This window comes from Eptesicus fuscus, chromosome 1, assembly GCF_027574615.1.
Source record: "Eptesicus fuscus isolate TK198812 chromosome 1, DD_ASM_mEF_20220401, whole genome shotgun sequence".
Taxonomy (NCBI): domain Eukaryota; kingdom Metazoa; phylum Chordata; class Mammalia; order Chiroptera; family Vespertilionidae; genus Eptesicus; species Eptesicus fuscus.
This window is the reverse complement of record NC_072473.1, coordinates 12,888,926-12,908,808: the sequence shown is the minus strand read 5'-3', so window position 1 is coordinate 12,908,808 and position 19,883 is coordinate 12,888,926. Positions and strand designations below refer to the sequence as shown.

Sequence of the window (19,883 nt, the reverse complement as noted above, 5' to 3'; positions counted from 1 at the left end):
GGGACGATGCACTAACCAACGGGGCTACCTGGCCAGGGCCTATACAAATTTTTAATGGTGCCCTGACCGGTTTGGCTCAGTGGATAGAGCGTCAGCCTTCGGACTGAAGGGTCCCAGGTTCGATTCCAGCCAGGGGCATGTACCTTGGTTGCGGGCACATCCCCAGTAGGGGGTGTGCAAGAGGCAGCTGATCGATGTTTCTCTCTCAACGATGTTTCTAACTCTCTATCCCTCTCCCTTCCTCTCTGTAAAAAATCAATAAAATATATTTTAAAAAAAATTTTTTAATGGCAAGCTCACAAAATGAATTCCCAGCAATGTGCAATTATTCAGCCTGGAGTCAAACAGAGCATAATCGGTGCAAATAAGAATTTCCCGTAGCCTTGGCCAGTGTAGCTCAGCTGTTTTGAGCGTGTCCCTTGCACCAAGGGATCTTCAGTTGGATTCTTCATCAGGACACGGGCCTGGGTTGCAGGCTCAATCCCCAATAGGGGGCATGCAGGAGGCAGCCCATTGATGTTTGACGTCTCTCTCCCCCATTGATATTTTTCTCCCCCTCTCCCTTCCTCTCTCTCTAAAATCAATAAAAACACTTTTTTTTAAAAAAAAGAATCTATTCTGTTGAACACCATAGACCCAGAGACATAGAAGCATGGAACAGACTGAAGCGGGGGGGGGGGGAGTAGAGGCAGTGGAAGAGTAACCAAAGACTGTATATTTATGCACACATTGCAGTAGGGGGAGGGGAGGGGGCTAAAAGGGGTCAATGGCAGGGGGAGGGAGACATCTGTAATACTTGCAACAAGAAACATAAATTTTTTAAAAAAGAATCTGTTGTAAAGTTGGTGGACAGCAATTAAAAAAGAAATCCCAAAAAAAGCCCAAGAGCATGCTAAATGAAGGCAGGCTCCAATGAGGACCCGCCCCCCCCCCCCCCCGCCCCAAACAGTCCACAAGTGTATTTTCAAATACACTTAAGGTCCCAGTGGTCACACCTAAAGGTCACACCACGCCTCCCCCAAAGCTTTCAATTCGGAGTCCAGGCTACTTGGAAGCACAAGGAGTGTGAGACTAAAGCGTGTGTTCAGGGATGAGGAGGAACCAGGCAGAAATGGACCTTGTGAATGTTGATAAGGAAAATAAATAAATAAATAAATAAATAAATAAATAAATAAATAAATGTTGATAAGGAGTTTTGACTTTACCTAGAGGACAATGAGGCCGCTCCAGGGGGTTCTAAAATGGGGAAAGGGGAAATGATCTGTTGAGTTCCTGATGATCCAAGCCCTTCCTCAGAATGGGAGACAAGTAGGGAGATTGTGGCCAAGGGCTGGAGCCAGGAAAAAAGTGAGCACGGAGTCTAAGAGAGTAGTGGTTACTTCATGACTTGCTGATTGGGGTTGAGGTGGGTGGGTGCCCCAAAGGCTTCTGATACAAGGGGGGTTTTTTGTTTGTTTTATTGATTTTATACAGAAAGAGAGAGAGAGAGAGAGAGAGAGAGAGAGAGAGAGAGAGAGATCCGTTCCCTCCCAAATGTGTCCAGACTAGGGATCGAACCCACATCCTGGGTATGGGCCCTGACAGGGAATCTACACTCCACCTTTCCGTTCAGGCTGCATAGGATACTCCATCCAACCCTCTCCCCTCCCCCGGTCAGGGCAAGGGTTTTGTTTGTTTTTTACATGCATAGTACAGTATTTTTTTTAAATCCTTATTCTTGAAAGTATTACATATGTCCCTTTTTCCCCCCCACTGACGCGCTCCAGCCCACGCCCCCCTGCCCCAGGCCTTCACCACCCTATTGTCTGTGTCCATGAGTTATGCAAAAAGGGTTTTGTTTTTATTTCTTTTTAAAAATATATATTTTATTGATTTTTTTTTTTTACAGAGAGGAAGGGAGAGGGATAGAGAGCTAGAAACATCGATGAGAGAGAAACATCGACCAGCTGCCTCCTGCACATCCCCCACTGGGAATGTGCCCGCAACCAATGTACATGCCCTTGACCGGAATCGAACCTGGGACCTTTCAGTCCGCAGGCCGACGCTCTATCCACTGAGCCAAACCGGCTAGGGCAAGGGTTTTGTTTTTAAATGAGGATCTTTTTATAGCAGTTCACCTATTTAATCAACATCAGCACTACAGAGAGAAAACGGGTTAAAACCGGCAAATTCCAGGAACTCTGCCCCCTCCCAGAGTGTGATTCTGTCAATCTAGAGTGGGACCCTAGTGGGCATTTTCCCACTCCCAGGCATCCCTCCCCAGGCTTAATTGTTACAAGTGGGGAGGAGGGGTGTGTTGTTTATCATAGTGTGGACGAGGGTTCAGGATACGGCTGAGAGGATAAGGGGAAAGGTTTTTCTACTCCTGAATAACAAAAACACTTGATGAACTTAAAACTGGATTGTTGAAGTTGTAACTTACAGCTATTTTAAACACCACAAGGCGATCTGCTTCCACCAGAAAGCAGCTAAACAAATACAAGGGGGACCTAGCCAGTATGGCTTAGCGGATAGAGCGTCGGCCTGCAGACTGGAGAGTCCCGGGTTCAATTCCGGTCAGGGCACATGCAGGGTTGTGGGCTTGATCCCCAGTGGGGGGGCGTGCAGGAGGCAGCCAATTGATGATTCCCTCTCATCACTGATGTTTCTATCTCTCTCTCCCTCTCCCTTCCTCTCTGAAATCAATAAAAACATATATTTAAAAAAAAAAAAAAGCCATAACCGGTTTGGCTCAGTGGATAGAGCGTCGGCCTGCGGACTGACAGGTCCCAGGTTCGATTCCGGTCAAGGGCATGTGCTTTGGTTGCGGGCACATCCCTGGTAGGGGGTGTGCAGGAGGCAGCTGATCGATGTTTCTCTCTCATCGATGTTTCTAACTCTCTGTCCCTCTCTCTTCCTCTCTGTAAAAAATCAATAAAATATAAATAAAAAAAAAGAAGAAGCAGGGGAATTTTGCTAACCGTGGGTCATCCCATTTACTGCGACAGCCTAGTTAGAACTTTCCTTGGGGTTCTCTACTCCAGCACTATTGACAGTTTGTGCTGCCAATGCTGGGGGCCAGGGGGCTGCTGCGCCCTGTAGGATGTTGAGCAGCATCCCTGGTCCTCCCCAGTTGTGACAACCAAAAATGTCTCCAGATAACACCAAACATCCCTGGGGTGGGCGAAGAGGGAGACAGGGCTGCTGGGATTCACTGCCTTAAACTGAGGCTTCCCAGTTGTTGAAGTAGCAAGGGCTTTGGAATCAAACAGATGTAGCTTTGAATCCCAGCTCCCCACCCACCAATAAGGTGAAAACTTCAATGGGCCTATTGATTCATCTTAAAATGGAGATAACAAGACCTACCAAAAAGTTGTTGTGAGGATTACATAAACTAATTTGCAATGCAATGCCTAGCCAAGGAGGCATTTCATAAATATTAGTTTTTACATTTTCCAAGAGTTGTTTTGAAGAACAACCAGGGACCTCCGCTTATTAAAGCTCTGGCCTTGAGTGGGAACCTCCTCCTAAAAAAAACACACCACAATATACAGAAATGGCAGTCCGGTTCTCTCTCTAGCTCCTAGCGGATCTGTACCTGACTCCATGGGCTCCCAAGAGGCCAGGGGACACAATTTAGGGGGAGGGGGTCGGTGAACTTGGATAGGAAAAAATACACGTCCTTACTTCTTATGAGTCAAGATTTATCATTTTCTTCAATTATACTGCTAAAAACACACATTACCAACTATATCTGGCCATTGTCACCAATAAAATCACAGCTTTTATATAAATTTTCTCCGCTCTCCTTTGAAATTATGGCCTACTACTCGGCCTGCTGCTAGGTCATGTTATTTTTTTTTTAATATATATTTTTTATTTTTTTAAGATATATATTTTTTAATTGATTTTAGAGAGGAAAGGAGAGGGGGAGATAGAAACATCAATGATGAGAGAAAATCATTGATCGGCTGCCTCTTGCAAGCCCCAAACTGGGGATCGAGCCTGAAACCTGGGCATGTGCCCTTGACTGGAATCGAACCTGGGACCCTTCAGTCCGCAGGCTGATGCTCTATCCACTGAGCCAAACCAGCTAGGGCAGGTCATGTTATTTAATGTGTTACTAAAGAAGCACATGTTACTATGCCACACATTTTATTATATTTTTAAATGTGCAAGTTGCATTTTAAAGAATTGGCTTATCTTATACATTTAAAAGTCTTGTTCTAAGAAGAGCTCCACAGGCTTCCCTTATGAGAGTCAAAGGCATAAGAAGTTCAGAACCCCTAACCTAAACCTTCTGTTCTTAATTTATTATAAACAAAAACTTTATTATGAAACGAATTCATGAATGAGTGATGCAGTCACTTTCCCCCCTGCTATATAAAGTATCAATCAGTGATCCAACAGACAAACTCAACAGCATCAGCCAGGTTTTCCCACTCAGGACTCATCCTCAATTCTAATTAATGTAAATATGGGCCTTGTTTTCCCCTAGTGCACTTGAGCTAGCTTTCCAGTTTTACCAGAACACCCATAGGGCCCACTTAACCAGCACTTATCAAACATCTATGATGTTCCAGAACTGTTTCCAGAATACAGACCCTGGAGATCTGCTGTCAGAGATGCTCCCAGCCTAGGGGGAAGATGAACCTCAAAAGAATTGATAGACCTTCCAGGGCTAATTGGCCAACCAGAGACTGGGCTCTAAAAGGGCATCTCTGTTTACCCGCATGCTGGCTGCCTAGCATGTCCAACTAGAAACACACAAGGTATCCTCCACTGGTATAGAGATCCTTAAACTATACAAACACGGAACATGTTTATTCTTGTTATCCTCTCAAGTTGAGAAATCACAAAATGTTTTCTGGGCTCAAGAGTCCTCAGAGTCCAGTGCTTCACTTGCAAGATGACCAAAGATGGGACTTTTTTTTTTTTTAAGCAAACATTCAAGTTTCCGGGTTACCTCATCAGCCAGCATGCTCAAAAGGCATCACCAGGCCCAAAGTAGAATTGCCCTTTGTGGCCAGTGGCTGTTGCGTACTCCTGGCTTGCATTGGTAACCAAGTTACCGTGTTTTCTGGCGTATAAGACGACTTTTTAACCCAGGAAAATCTTCTCAAAAGTCGGGGGTCGTCTTATACGCCGGGTGTCATCTTATAGGGCGGGTATATCCCAAACTCTCTATTTTAACTGGAAAAGTTGGGGGTCGTCTTATACGCCGGAAAATATGGTATATGGAATCACAGTAACATAACTATATGCTTCAAGCTTAATTCCATGAAAATCACAGCACAGAACTGTAGGATTAGGAAAAAATACTGACAAATGGGAAAAAGAACATAAATCAAGGCTCCACAGGCTTTGACTCACCCTTGAGTCACATCCAATACTCGTGCCAAGAGTAGTATACTTGGACTCATTATTATCAATTAAAATAAATGTTTTTGGAGACCTCACAGGTGGTAGATCTCTCATAAAGTGCCCTTTAATGAAAACCAAAAGAACTTACAAGAGCCTAGTCTAGCCAGGCCCCTTTATTTTACAAGGCTGGATACCTACTGACAAGCGAGGGTGACATGCCTCCCCCCATATCAAATGATGGGGGAATACAATAAGAATCAGACTTCTCTTACTGCCGAAACACTCACGTAGGGACTCAAGAGCTAACATAGATGCATGGGTACACACACATCCCCTTCCTTAGAATTATTCCTTTCTAGAATGTTCTTCACCGTGCCATCAAAACTTTTTCAACTTAAAGATTAACAGGCTGGGAGTGAAGAATGGCTGGGAATCCGCCTCGATCTTTTTTCCTTTACTTTTCTCTTGGCACAACTAAATTATTTAGATGTCACTTTCACACCTTGCCAACTCTGACCCTGCCAGTTCCTCCTGCTCCCTTCCAAACTGCACATCCATGGTTCTCTCTCCCTCTCTGGCCAGTGTCAGGCAGTGTTCAAGTTCTCTCACTTTTTCTTCACCCAGTTATGTGAAGGTTATCCCCCACTTTCTTTTTTAATATATTTTATTGATTTTTTACACAGGGGAAGGGAGAGGGATAGAGAGTTAGAAACATCCATGAGAGAGAAACATCGATCAGCTGCCTCCTGCACACTCCCTACTGGGAATGTGCCCGCAACCAAGGTACATGCCCTTGATCGGAATCGAACCTGGGACCCTTGAGTCCGCAGGCCGATGCCCTATCCACTGAACTAAACCGGTTAGGGCAGGGTTTTCCCCCACTTTTACAACAGAATACAGAAGCAGCCATCATTTCAGCAGGCAACATCCGAATTAAGCCGAAAGCTGTTACGGCTTCAGGCAGGGACACTCAAACTGAGTCAAGTGCCAGAATCTTTGTGCCTCATCCAGAGAGTACCCTCCTTAGAGCCTAGAAACGCATGCTAAGTCCAGGTGAGTGCTCACAGATGCTTACTTACCATCAGGGTCACTTCCTAGACGCACCTCTTAGCAGCTAGGTATTCCTTCCTCCATCCTCACTCAACCTCCTCACCTCTAAATTGAGTATGCTACAGCCTGGCCAGTATGGCTCAATGGTTAAGGGTTGACCTATGAACCAGATCACGATTGGATTCCCGGTCAGGGCACATGCCTGGGTTGCGGCCTTGAACCCCAGTGGCTGGGGCTTGCAGGAAGCAGCCAATCAACGATTCTTTCTCATCGATGTCTCTGTCTCTCTCTCCCTCTCACTTCCTCTCTGAAATCAATAAAAATATATTTTTAAAAATATATAAATAAATTGAGTATGCTACAATCTTCACTAAGCACTATCAGCTTTCAATGGCAGGGTGACCACCCAACAAAACCTTAGCTATCTCACACCCCACCAGCCACATTCCCCAATCACCATTTTACCTCCGGATTCTTCCCAGCAGTTTCCTTTCCCTCCATCCTCACCTAAGAAATGTGGGAACTAAAAAAAGCTTTGTTTCCTCCAGGGCACTTCCAGACCACCCAAATACAATGAGATTACTTAGCAACCTCGTAGTGTTTTATGGCAACTCCCTTAATATTAAAAGCCCTATGAAGTCTGCACTGTTCTCCCCAACCCCCCTTTTTTTTAACCTGGGGGGGAGATGAGACTCAGGAGGAGAAACAAGGCCAAAGTCACATGCAGGGCCAATCATGAAGGGCAGGGCGACAACCTAGATCTTCCTCCAGTCCTCACTTTATTAAGTCTTGTGCCTTCGAGATCCTTTCATTTGGGGAAGAAAATGCAAAGTTAAGTACTCAGAAGTTCAAAAATCGGGAAGAGAAAGTGAGAAAGTCAATGTTTTCAATGGTAACAAAAAAGGCTGATCCATCCAATTCAAGGAAAACACTGAAAAAGCAGGCTATGGACGAGATGCTCCAAGGGGGGGGGGGGCAAACGGGAAAGGCAGATCGCAGTTTACAGCTCTCCCAGGTTTAAAAGCCATCAGAAAACCAGGCCCGCAGTGCTCCCCCTCCCCCCACGTTAGAAGCACCTAGAGAAAAGCCTGCAAAATACCACTCCCCATCGTAATTCCCGCACACGGTTCCTATTTCCTCAGCCCTCGGTTCTGGTCGCCTCTCAGTCTTCTAAGCCTCCCGGATTCGGGGAGATCGGGCTCCCGCGCCTAGACCTCAACCTTCCCCCCCCCCGCCCCCCCCCCCCCCGCCCCATACAACACCCCACATAATAATAATCATTTCCTTTTCCCGTCGCCGGTCCCTTTCCGGGGGATTCATCTCCCACGCCGTCGCCTAAGAATTCTGCAAGCGCGGAGCGGTCCTTCCCCAGCCCCCAGCTCCCGCGAGGGGAGTCCCCATCCCCGTGGGGGAATTTACCCGCCGCGGAAAACAGGAAAAGGTCACGCGGGCGGCCCCGCGCCATCCACGCCTCGCTCCGCCGCCGCCCCGGCACCCCCGCCCCATGGCTGTCCCGCCTTGGGGGGGGGGGTGCTTGGCGATCCGGGCCCCAGAGGGAGGCTTGGCTGGGAGGAGGCACCCGGCGCCCCCCCCCCCGCATCCCCCCCGCCCAGACCCTGCGCCAGGACGGAATGGGGCGCGATCGGAGCGCGGCCTTCTCCCCCCCCCCACCCACCCCGCGGCCGCCGGTGCACATGGTCCCGCAGGGCGCATTGTTCGGCCGCGGCGTGCGCCTCGCCGGGCCCCGGCTCTCCGGGCGGCGGGGGCGGCGGGGCAGGTGGCGGCCGCGTGTCCTCACCTTTGGCGCCGAGCATGAAGTCGAGCGTGCTGTGCCGTGCTGCTGCCATAGTGAGGCGAGGCCCTGGGCCATGCCTGGGGAGGCGGCCGCGGGAAACGGGGGGTCCGCGCGACGGCTCAGCCAGCGGCTGGTGGGACTGCGCCGCGCCGGGGAGGCCGAGGAGAGGAGGTGGGAGGGACCGCCGGGAGCCACCCGGGGCGCAGGGGCGGGGTCGGGCCCGCCTCCGGGAGGGAGGAAGCGCGGACGCCCGCAGCCCCGAACTTGGAGCGCAGGGGTGAGGCCTCGCTGATGCGAGGGTGGAAACGTGGGCGCCGCGCTCCCCGGCGTGCGTCACCAATGGCCGCGCCCCGCGCCCAGGATCGGGCGGGCGCTCCCGCCATCCGTTAGGTCACCTTAGGTTTAAACAGCGCAGCGCGACTTCCGGGGGGGCCCACCCGCTCTACCGCTCCCAGACCGGCCCCCAAGCCAAGGCCCCTCTGATTTTCCCGGCCAAGTCACGAAAATAAAACGCGGGGATCCACCCTGGAGTCTCAAAGTACTGCACTGCCGCCTTTTTCTTAACTCTTCCCATACTCCGGTTAAGCCCATTAGACACAGGATGGCCATTCTTAGTAGCCAGGGTCCGCTGTGCATTTCAGGACCGAATAGAAAAACACCTGGGCACTTAAGTGACCCACATTTTTATGCAAAACGAGAATGGGGGAGAAGCGAGTGAGGGGAGAACGTTGTTAACGTTGATCTGGGGAATTACAGATTCTAGAGCTGCGCCTCCATCCCTGATGCTTCCATCCGTGGCAGTGAACCTACCCGCTCTGCGCTTGTCTTTGACTTTGGTGTGGCTGGTGTTCAACAAGATGTGGTAAAGGAAACAACATCAATGGCTGTGCATTAAAGCTCGCCTTTATTACAGTGACAGAATCGCTGGGCAAATGCCTCCATCCTGCCATCACTCTTTTGTGCCTGCCTTGCCTCTCCGCACGTAAATTGCTGTACTGGCTGGACAAGTTTTAAATCACTGAAGTCTCATACCCCCACAAAACCAGAAGAACCTAGTATTAAACTCATCTCTCCTGCAGGCAGCCACTAGTCCTGTTTTGCTGAAATCTTTCACCTTTCTTTCCTTCCTTCCTTCCTTCCTTCCTTCCTTTTCCTTCCTTCCTTCCTTCCTTCTTCAAATATATTTTCATTTATTTTTTTACAGAGAGGAAGGGAGAGGTTTAAAGAGGCAGAAACATCGATGAGAGAGAAACATCAATCAGCTGCCTCCCGCACACCCCCCACTGGGGATGTGCCCACAACCAAGGTACATACCCTTGAACGGAATCGAACCTGGGACCCTACAGTCCGCAGGCCGAAGCTCTATCCACTGAGCCAAATCAATCAGGGCTCTTTCTTTCTCTTAATCCTCACCCGAGGATATTTTCCCATTGATTTTTAGAGAAAGGGAAAGACAGAAAATATCAATGTGAGAAAAACACATCAATTGGTTGCCTCTGATCAGTGCCCAGATCAGTGCCCAGGGGAGGAACCTGCAACCTAGGTACCTGCCCTTGACCAGAACCGAACCCGGGACCCTTTGGGCTGCAGGCGGGCACTCTATCCACTGAGCCAAACCCGCTGGGGCTATCCTTCACCTTTCTACAAGAACTGGGTAATGTCTTCACAAGTTTTCTTCAACACACCGTTCTATTAAGAACAGAATCCCGCTGAAACCGGTTTGGCTCAGTGGATAGAACGTCGGCCTGAAGACTGAAGAGTCCCAGGTTCAATTCCGGTCAAGGGAATGTACCTTGGTTGCGGGCACATCTGTGCAGGAGGCAGCTGATCGATGTTTCTGACTCTCTATCTCTCTCCCTTCCTCTCTGTAAAAAATCAATAAAATATATTTTTTTTTAAAAAGAAAAAGAACAGAATCCCCTTTTTAGCAACACATTCATTGTTTCCCACCCACAGCCACCTGTTTGCTCTGTATGTTTTCCTTCCTTCTGTGGTTCCCAGGTTCTCAATTGCCTGTAGCTACTCTCTCTCAGCTTTCGGTCCTTACACTTCAGCCTGCAGCTCCTACTTGCTTCCTGGGATACTCTTCAGTTCTTGCTTTCCTCGGGAGTCAGGTTACTGGGAACACAAGTTGTCCTTGGCCACATTGAATGGCATTGTGGCTCCACCGGTCTCAAGTGTGCCTCTCCCCACTCGGCAGCAGGGTGGGCCTCTGGGGCGCCTAGCCTGTGCAGTGGCACATTGTCAAGGGCTCAGAGGAGCCTGCACTTGGTTTAATGCTCTAATTTTCGAACAAGGAGCCCTGTGTCTTTGTTTTGCGTTGGGCCTGTAAATTATGTAGCCAGTCCTGCTCAGCAGCTTGTGTCCTGCTGTGCTCGGGCCTCACCTTGCAGAAGCAAAATAGACAGAGGTGAAAATCCTTGAGCTGCTTTGCCCCAAACTAATCGGAGAGCCGTAACAAAAGTGGAATTTAACAAAAATGCTTCATGATGTGCCGAACATCGGAGATCAATGGGCCTCTATACTGAGTGGCCAGATTATGATGATCTCTGAACACATAATAATCTGGCCACTCAGTGTGTGTGTATATATATATTAGAGGCCCGGTGCATGAATTCGTGCATGGGTGGGGTCCGGCCAGCCTGGCCCGGGGGAGGAGACATGGGCGGTTGGCCGGCCTGCCTGCTGGTTGAACTCCTGGTCGAGGGGACAATTTGCATATTAGCCTTTTATTATATAGGATATCCACTGAGTGGCCAGATTATTATGTGTTCAGAGATCATCATAATCTGGCCACTCAGTGTATATGGAACTGACGTTGGGGTAGCTTTAGGAGTTATTGTAAGGATGTCCTCAATGCATGTGTCACCTACCCATGACACAATCCTAGCAAGGTTGTTAAAGGTAGGACATGGACAGGAACCGAGGGATTGAGGCCTCTTTAAATCCCCTCCTGAACTATGAGTACCTGTTTGGATCCTGGAACCTGTTCTCATTGCCTGGGTTTTATAATCTAGGCCCCGGGCTTCAAGGTTAGTTTCAGGATGAATAATCCCTTTGTTTGTGGGAATTGCTTATGTTACAGTTTCTGGAAATTGCCAGAATCCCGCAACAAAAAACCAGGAGAAACCCAACTACAGCCTGCATTCTGGAAGCAACCTCCTAATCAACAAGATCTTGGCAATGGCGAAAATGTGGATGTCATGGACCAGTATCCTCTGGACCCACCTCATCTGCTCTTGGCCAAAGGGGAGGCCCGAGACAATCAATGCAGCCCCTGCTGTCCTGGAGCAGACACACACTTTCCTGTTGAACATAAGCAGTTCCCCAGAATATCCACACCAAATAAGGCCATCCTCTGAGCAGCAGGGGACAAGACAAAAACAAGCCCACTCCATGCCTTAACTGGTTTGGCTCAGTGGATAGAGCGCTGGCCTTCGGACTGAAGGGTTCCAGGTTCAATTCCAGTCAGGAGCACATGCCGGGTTGCAGGCTCGATCCCCAGTAGGGGGCGCGCAGGAGGCAGCCGATCAATGATTCTTTCTCATCATTGATGTTTCTGTCTCTCTCTCCCTCTCCCTTTCTCTCTGAATTCAATAAAAATATATTTTAAAAAAGACCACTCCAGAATCATGTCTGAACATGGAGAACATGTGAACCTGAACCTCATCCAAGCCACAAACGTCACCAAACATCCCCCAATCCTGGCTAATGAGTGACGGCTGCTTCTTTACCCATCACAGCCTCTGCCTCGTCTTCTTGCTTCCAGATGGCATTGATTAAAGCACCCAATCATGGAATCACCCTGCCCCCAGTCCTGAGCAATGCCCGGCGTCCTTAAATGCTCCCCCAAACACCTAATACGGGCCCAATCCTACATGTGGGCCTTCCTGACACCCTCTTGCTGGGATGCCCCCACGGTGCCCCAAGGTGTGCGTTCTCCCTCGCTGCAAGGAGAAGAACGCCTGCTTGTTCCACTCCAGATGTTCCTGGGGGTGTGGCCGGAGGGCAGTGCCAATGGTGACTAAAATGAAGTCAACGCCGAAGGTGAAAAACCATAGGTGTAGCGCCAAAACTCACATTCACCGGGACCCACCTGCTTAGTCAGCCCAGCTTGAACACCTGCAACAGAGTTGTTATTGTGTTTTCATTGATTTCAGAGAGGAAGGGAGAGGGGGGAGAGAGAGAGAAACATCCATGAGAGAGAGAATCATTGATCGGCTGCCTCCTGCACGCCCCACACTGGGGATGGAGCCTGCAACCGGGGCATGTGCCCTTGACCGGGAATCGAACTGTGACCTCCTGGTTCACAGGTCGACACTCAACCACTGAGCCACACCAGCTGGGCTGCAACCGAGTTTTAGAAACTCTGAGGAGGAGCCACACTGTCCTGCAGTTAGCACCAGTAACTACCAACCAGGAAGAAGGAAGTCAAAACGGGGAAGAGCCCTCCATTAAAAAGGAGAAGGTGGTGGTGGCGGAAACCGGGGAGACACAGGGCTAACGGGACACCGTCCCAGGCTGTCAGATGCCAGAGGCCAGTCATTGTGCTGATATCCCCCACCTTCCTTGTGAAGAGTGGTTAGGGGGCTGGCAGCCACTAGCAGCTGCACCTGCCATCAAAGCCAGAACTTTCGGTTTTACTGTTTTTTCTTTTTTTTTTCTCTTTTACCGGGTCCACTTGGGACCCTTGGAGACATTCCGCCTCCCTGCCCACTGTGTGCAGCTGTGATGAAATCACTTCCTTTCTTTAAAAACCTGGCCTTCGTTATTAGGGTGCGAATGGTTGACAGAAATCTGGATGACTCCCCCGCCACGTTGCAGATGAATGTGGGCTGCACCCAGCTAGTTAAACACGATTACATTTCTGATTAAAAAGGGTGTAACTGAGAGGGGCCTGGAATATTGGGCCCAGCGTTTCCAACTTAGCTGCACACTGGATCAGCTGGAAGCTTTAAAGCCTAGCCCTGCTTGTGCCCCAGCCCATGAAGTCCATCCTGGGCATCGGCCTTGTTTTAAAAAAAAACAAAACAGCCCTGGCTGGCTTGGCTCAGTGGATAGAGCGTCGGCCTGCGGACTGAAAGATCCCGGGTTCGATTCCGGTCAAGGGCATGTACCTCGGTTGCGGGCACATCCCCAGTAGGGGATGTGCAGGAGGCAGCTGATCGATGTTTCTCTCTCATCGATGTTTCTAACTCTCTATCCCTCTCCCTACCTCTCTGTAAAAAAAAATCAATAAAATATATATTTAAAAAAAAAAACAAAAACAAAAAACAGCCCTAGCTGGTTTGGCTCAATGCATAGAGCACGGGCCTGCGGACTGAAGGGTTGGATTCTGGTCAAGGGCACGTGCCAGGGTTTCGAGCTCAATCCCCAGTAGGGGGCGTGCAGGAGGCAGCCACTCAATGATTCTTTCTCATCATTGATGTTTCTCTCTCTCTCTCCCTCTCCCTTCCTCTCTGAAATCAATAAAAATACATTTTAGCCATAACCAGTTTGGCTCAGTGGATAGAGTGTCGGCCTGCGGACTGAAAGGTCCCAGGTTTGATTCCGGACAAGGGCATGCACCTTGGTTTCGGGCACATCCCCAGTGGGAGTTGTGCAGGAGGCAGCTGATCGATGTTTCTCTCTCATCGATGTTTCTAACTCTCTATCCTTCTCCCTTCCTCTCTGTAAAAAAATCAATAAAATATATTTTTAAAAAACAGCCCTGGCCAGTGTGTACAGTGGTTAGAGCATCGACCCATGAACCAAAGGGTCTCTCATTTGATTCCTGGTCAAGGGCACCTGGATTGCAGGTTCATTCCCTGGCCCCAGTCGAGGCATGTGCAGGAAGCAACCAATCAATGTGTCTCTCTCACATCAATGTTTCTCTCTTTCTGTCCCTCCCCTCCTTCCACTCTCTAACAATCAATGGGAAAAAATATCCTCCAGCAAGGATTAACAAAATAACAAAAACAAGCAAAACAACAGGAAATGCCAATGTAAAGCCACAGGTGCCACTGTCAAATCAGGAAGTGGTGTGGCCCTAGCCGGTTTGGGTCAGTGGATAGAGCATAGGCCTGGGGACTAAATGGTCCTGGGTTCGATTCCGGTCAAGGGCACATGCCTCGGTTGCGGGCTCGATCCCCAGTGTGGGTGTGTGTGCAGGAGACAGTCAATCAATGATTCTCTCTCATCATTGATGTTTCTCTCTCTCTCCAAGGCACCAAGCTCCTTCGGGACTCCTGATTTTTCACCCTTGCACTCCCATTGCTTGGCACCATGCCTGGCACAATGTAGGCCCTCAACATCTGTGTCTTTCGAAATGAACTGAGGAATGGAACATCATGCTCGACACTCCAAAGACCCCAAGAGAGACCAAGTTCTCTGAGGTAAGATCAGGTGTTGGGGGAAGAGAGATGAGGGTGACCCCCATTCCATGTGACTTCCCACTCTGTTCCCCATCATATTTCTGATCCCCAGGGTGCCAGGCAGTCCACAGCCCACTCAGAAGGTCTTTAAGAGTTCACTGGTAGAATTTTCTGGAGGATTATTTAAGAAAAGTAAATTAGCCCTAGCCGGTTTGGCTCAGTGGATAGAGCATCAGCCTGCAGACCAAAGGGTCCCGGGTTTGATTCTGGTCAAGGACACGTACCTTGGTTGCAGGCTCCTCCCCAGCCCGGGCCCTGGTCGGGGCTCCTGCAGGAGGCAACCAGTCGATGTGTTTGTTTCACCTCAATGTTTCTCTCTGTCTTTCCCTCTCTCTTCCACTCTCCCTAAAAATCAATGGAAAAAATATCCTCAGGTTAGGATTAACAACAACAACAAAAAAAAAAAACAAAAAAAAAAAGAAAGAAAGAGAAAAGTTGATAATTCTCAGGGGGAAGGGGGTGTGGGGGGTGCAGGAAGAGACTGGACAAAAATCTTACACCTACTGATGAGGATAGTGGGGGGGGGGGGTAAGGGCATGGGGTGGGGTGGGAACCGGGTGGAGGGGAGCTATGGGGGGAAAAAAGAGGAACAACTGTGATAAACTGAACAATAAAGATTTATTAAATAAAAAAAAGAAAAAGAAAAGTACGTTAGAAAAAAGGCTTTCCTCAAGACATTTCAAGCCAGCGCTCCACTTGAGCCTCTTTACAAAGCCCTCATTTCTCCACATGAAACACTGTCCAGCCCGCCCCACTTCCTTTTCTCCTCTCGTTTCTGGCAAAGAATGGCACATTCCAGGGGAGGGAGACTTCATTGTTGCAACGCATTACCTAAGTGCCCCAAGTAATGACACAATCCAAAGTGCGACCAAAGCAAATAATAGAGTGTGTTTTGGTCCCAAAAGTAACGCCCTGGCTTCTTGTCTGAGTGCACCATTTAGTTTGAAGATGTAAGTAAATTCTCAGCTGTTCGTGCTAGTTAAATATCTATTTTCCCATAAGATTGATTCCTTTCTCCCGGAGTCTTTAGAGTAGCAGTTCACGGAATGATTAGGTTCAGGGCCTTTTGTTGGCCAGCCTGGATCCTTATCTTTTTTTTTTTTTTTTTCAATTAGCAATAATCGCGCCTCGGATAAACCTCATTGGCTACGATACTGCCACTGCGCAAAGCTTGGATCCTTATCTTGATTATTCCATTTGTTTGCAGGTAACCTTTGGCAAATGATCTAATCTTTCTGCATTTCTTCATCTGTGAAGGAAGTATCATAACAGCAGGATAACTTTCATACAGTTATCCTGAGGTTTAAATAAATTACCAGCCGAAACCGGTTTGGCTCAGTGGATAGAGCGTCGGCCTGTGGACTGAAAGGTCCCAGGTTCAATTCCGGTCAAGGGCATGTACCTTGGTTGCGGGCACATCTCCGGAAGGGGGTGGGCAGGAGGCAGCTATTCAATGTTCCTCTCTCATCGACGTTTCTAACTCTCTATCCTTCTCCCTTCCTCTCTGTAAAAAATCAATAAAATATATTTTAAAAAATTTAACAGAAGTATAGTACTTAGAGTAGTGAACAGAGCCAGACACATAGAAAGCCCCGTGGAAGAATTCGTTATTACTGATGAGTTAAGACTGATGTTTAACTGGTACTTTCCCCTGCCCCAGGCCAAATGGTGGGTACCTGGCGGTTTAGGGGGCAACTCCCATTTTAGTAACCATTTCCCTACAGTAGAGCTAAAAGATTCCCAAAGCCCACAGAAGGTCCACCGTTCTTAAAATGTCTTTGATACAACTCAACAGTCAGAGGGAGTCCCAGAAGCTGAGTGCAGTGAGCTTGGATGTGAGCCACCATTTTGCACTGCATGGCAGTACCATGCTTGTCACCGGCCGGACCCTTAGGGCCCTGTCCTCGCCTGAAACACCTCCTTTCTCCAGTGGGAAGGCCCATAATGGAGCATTCAAGACCCAGCTCAAATGCCACCCAGTCCAGGCAGAGCTGACCCCTCATTTGCTTGTTCTGTTCCCACAGCGCAGCAGTCAGCTGTACAGTGAAGAACTTAGCCCCTTGCATTAGAGGCAGCATGCTAGTGCCCTCGAACTTGACCTGTATTTCTCTCTAGCCCTGTGGTCCACAAACTGCGACTTGCGAGCCACATGCGGCTCTTTGGCCCCTTGAGTGTGGCTCTTCCACAAAATACCATGGCCTGGCCGAAACCAGTTTGGCTCAGTGGACAGAGCGTTGGCCTGCGGACTGAAAGGTCCCGGGTTCGATTCCGGTCAAGGGCATGTACCTTGGTTGCGGGCACATCCCCGGTAGGGGGTGTGCAGGAGGCAGCTGATCGATGTTTCTCTCTCATCGATGTTTCTAACTCTCTATCCCTCTCCCTTCCTCTCTATCCCTCTCTCTTCCTCTCTGTAAAAAATCAATAAAATATATTTTAAAAAAAATACCACGGCCTGGGCGAGTCTATTTTGAAGAAGTGGCGTTAGAAGAAGTTGAAGTTTAAAAAATGTGGCTCTCAAAAGAAATTTCAATCGTTGTACTGTTGATATTTGGCTCTGTGGACTAATGAGTTTGCCGACCACTGCTCTAGCCAATACGCCTTCCTTAATGCGACTAAAACCCAGAGAGTTTGAGGGAGCAACCCAAGGTCAGGTGCTTGATAGTAAAATGAAGGCTTAGGGACCAGGACCATGACGCCCCAGTTCCTAGGCCAGGGCTCTTTTCTCTGTCCTTATGTCCCACTTCCATTTTGGAATGTCCACTATGGGCCACAGTACGTAAAGTACTGTGAGTTCTTTTTTTTTTTTTTAAATATATTTTATTGATTTTTTACAGAGAGGAAGGGAGAGGGATAGAGAGTTAGAAACATCGATGAGAGAGAAACACCGACCAGCTGCCTCCTGCACACCCCCTACTGGGGATGTGCCCGCAACCAAGGTACATGCCCTTGACCGGAATCGAACCTGGGACCTTTGAGTCCGCAGGCCGACGCTCTATCCACTGAGCCAAACCGGTTTCGGCTGTGAGTTCTTTATATATGTCATTTCTAATCCTCCTAACCCAGCAAAGTTTTTTTTCCTGTTTAAAGACATAGAGACTAAGGCCAAGCAACCTGCTCAAGGCCACACGCCAGTCTGTGGCAGAGCAAGGCTTAGAACATGGGCCAGCCCTGGCCGGTTTGGCTCAGCGGATATAGCATCAGCCTGCGGACTGAAGGGTCCCAGGTTTGATTCCGGTCAAGAGCACATGCTCAGGTTGCCGGCTCGATCCCCAAACGGGGGCTTGCAGGAGGCAGCCCATCAATGATTCTCTCTCATTATTGATGTTTCTATCTCTCTCTCCCTTCCTCTCTGAAATCAATAATAAAAAAAAAAGAACATGGGCCAGTCTGACTCCAAAGTCAGAAGAATTTCTAATCTATCATGTTGCCGCTCAGGACTGGAAATGAGAGCGGGGGGGGGGGGGGAAGCACTGAATGGTTCATTTAAAACACACTCATCCTACATGCAGACAATTGTTGTTTTAAGGAAAGAGTAGAAGAAAAAGAGAGATTACATTTTGGCATGCAAAGGCAAAACAATATTTTGTTTTCCTGTTCCTGGATCCCATTGCAGCTTCTTCAAAGCAAGTGAATTTATGCATGTTGACACAGCTCTTATTTTAAACTCTTCTTTGGCTCAGTTTTCAGCTTCTTCCTCTTGGCATCACCAGTCCCATGACTCCCCTCTTCCAGTCTCCGAGAATCTGCCGAAAATCGTTATGCAGCAGTTACTGTTAAGATCCACACCACACATGATAATTCGGTCCTTCCCACTAAACCATGGTTTCTTCCGGTTTTAGAGTAGGTTACCTGGCATGTCAGCATGTTAATCATAAGGGTCTTAGACTTTAAGGAAATGTGAATATTGATATTTTAAACATATGTTCATTGGGGAGCACCCTTCTAGTTGCTAGATAGATGCTGCCCGATTTATGATTCATTTAATAAAGCCAATTAGATTTTCAAAAAAATAATAAAAATATGTTCATTGCATCAGGAAGTTTGTCCTTTAATAATCTTAAGTCACATTTTTTTCTAAATTATTTACAAATATGTAGTTTTCTCATTTTTATCTGAAATAGATAGTATATATATTTTAGTCTGAGTATACCTATTGACATAAAAGCTCCATAAGTGAAAATGAATGTATGTTATTTTTTTAAAATATATTTTTTATTGATTTCAGAGAGGAAGGGCGAGGGGGAGAGAGAAACATCAATGATGAGAGAGAATCATTGATCGGCTGCCTCCTGCACCCCCCACACTGGGGATCGAGCCCACAACCTCTTGGTTCATAGGTCAATGCTCAACCACTGAGCCACACCGGCCAGGCAAATGTATGTTATTTTAAACTTGCTTCCTTAAAAAACACCAGGTTATTGAACTTTGGCTGTTTGCAATTAATGAAAAATAATTTAGAAACTTTCCATTAATATGCTTGTGCAAAAAAGAAACATGTACTGCAATGCAAGATGCCTGCCAAATGGGAAAAAATAAAGCTAAAGAATGTTCCGTTGTTGCACAATTAGTAAGATCTCAAATTGGTCCAAACCGACATCATGTGCCCCCTACTATGATGTACTGAGAAGGACCCAACATCCCTTCTGTGGTCTTCTTGCCAAAAACGCACAATCTGAACCTAATCTTGAAGAAACAACAGACAAACTGAGACTAAAGGACCTTCCACAAAATGAATGGCCTATATTCTTCAAAAAAATGTCAAGGTCAAGAAATACAAAGAAAAGCCAAGGAAACATTTCAAATGAAAAGAAACTAAGGAGAGCCCCAGCCAGTTTGGCTCAGTGGATAGAGCCTTGGCCCATGGACTGAAGGGTCCCGGGTTCAATTCCAGTCAAGGCCATGTACCTCGGTTGCAGGCTTGAGGCAACTGATCAATGTTTCTCTCTCTCTGGCTCTCCCCTCCACTCTCTCTAAAAATCAATGGAAAAAATAAAAATTATTTTAAAAAAAAAGAAACTAAGGAGATTTTACAAGTAAATCATAATGTGTGATTCTGGAATGGATCCTGGACCAGGAAAGAAAAATTGCTATAGGAGACATTATGGGGGTGACCGACAACAGTGGAACAAGGACTGTGGATTAAACAATAACTTTGTAGCAACATTAAAGTTCCTGACTTTGGTCAGTGTGCTGTGATTATATAAGAGAATGCCCTTGTTCTTAAGAATTACACCCCGAAGGTTTTGGGGTGAAGGGGCATAATGTCTCCAACTAATCCATGC

General features: G+C 47.8%; 1 protein-coding gene and 1 pseudogene across 3 annotated transcripts in view; both read right to left on the bottom strand.

Annotated features, from left to right (window-relative positions):
* The window catches only part of SMS (spermine synthase), a 59,619-nt gene extending 51,148 nt beyond the window's left edge, over nucleotides 1–8,471 (bottom strand). Inside the window, exon 1 of one of the 3 annotated variants that reach the window (XM_054720725.1) lies at nucleotides 8,192–8,471. In XM_054720725.1, coding sequence (XP_054576700.1) covers nucleotides 8,192–8,240 — 49 coding nt within the window. In that variant the 5' untranslated portion in view covers nucleotides 8,241–8,471. Of the gene's footprint in view, nucleotides 1–7,812; nucleotides 7,882–8,191 lie in introns of those variants that run through there. The other 2 variants (XM_054720718.1, XM_054720723.1) reach the window with 2 other exon arrangements.
* Nucleotides 8,472–15,691: 7,220 nt separating this feature from the next.
* LOC114227404 (U4 spliceosomal RNA) lies at nucleotides 15,692–15,773 on the bottom strand (annotated as a pseudogene).
* Nucleotides 15,774–19,883: the final 4,110 nt, after the last annotated feature.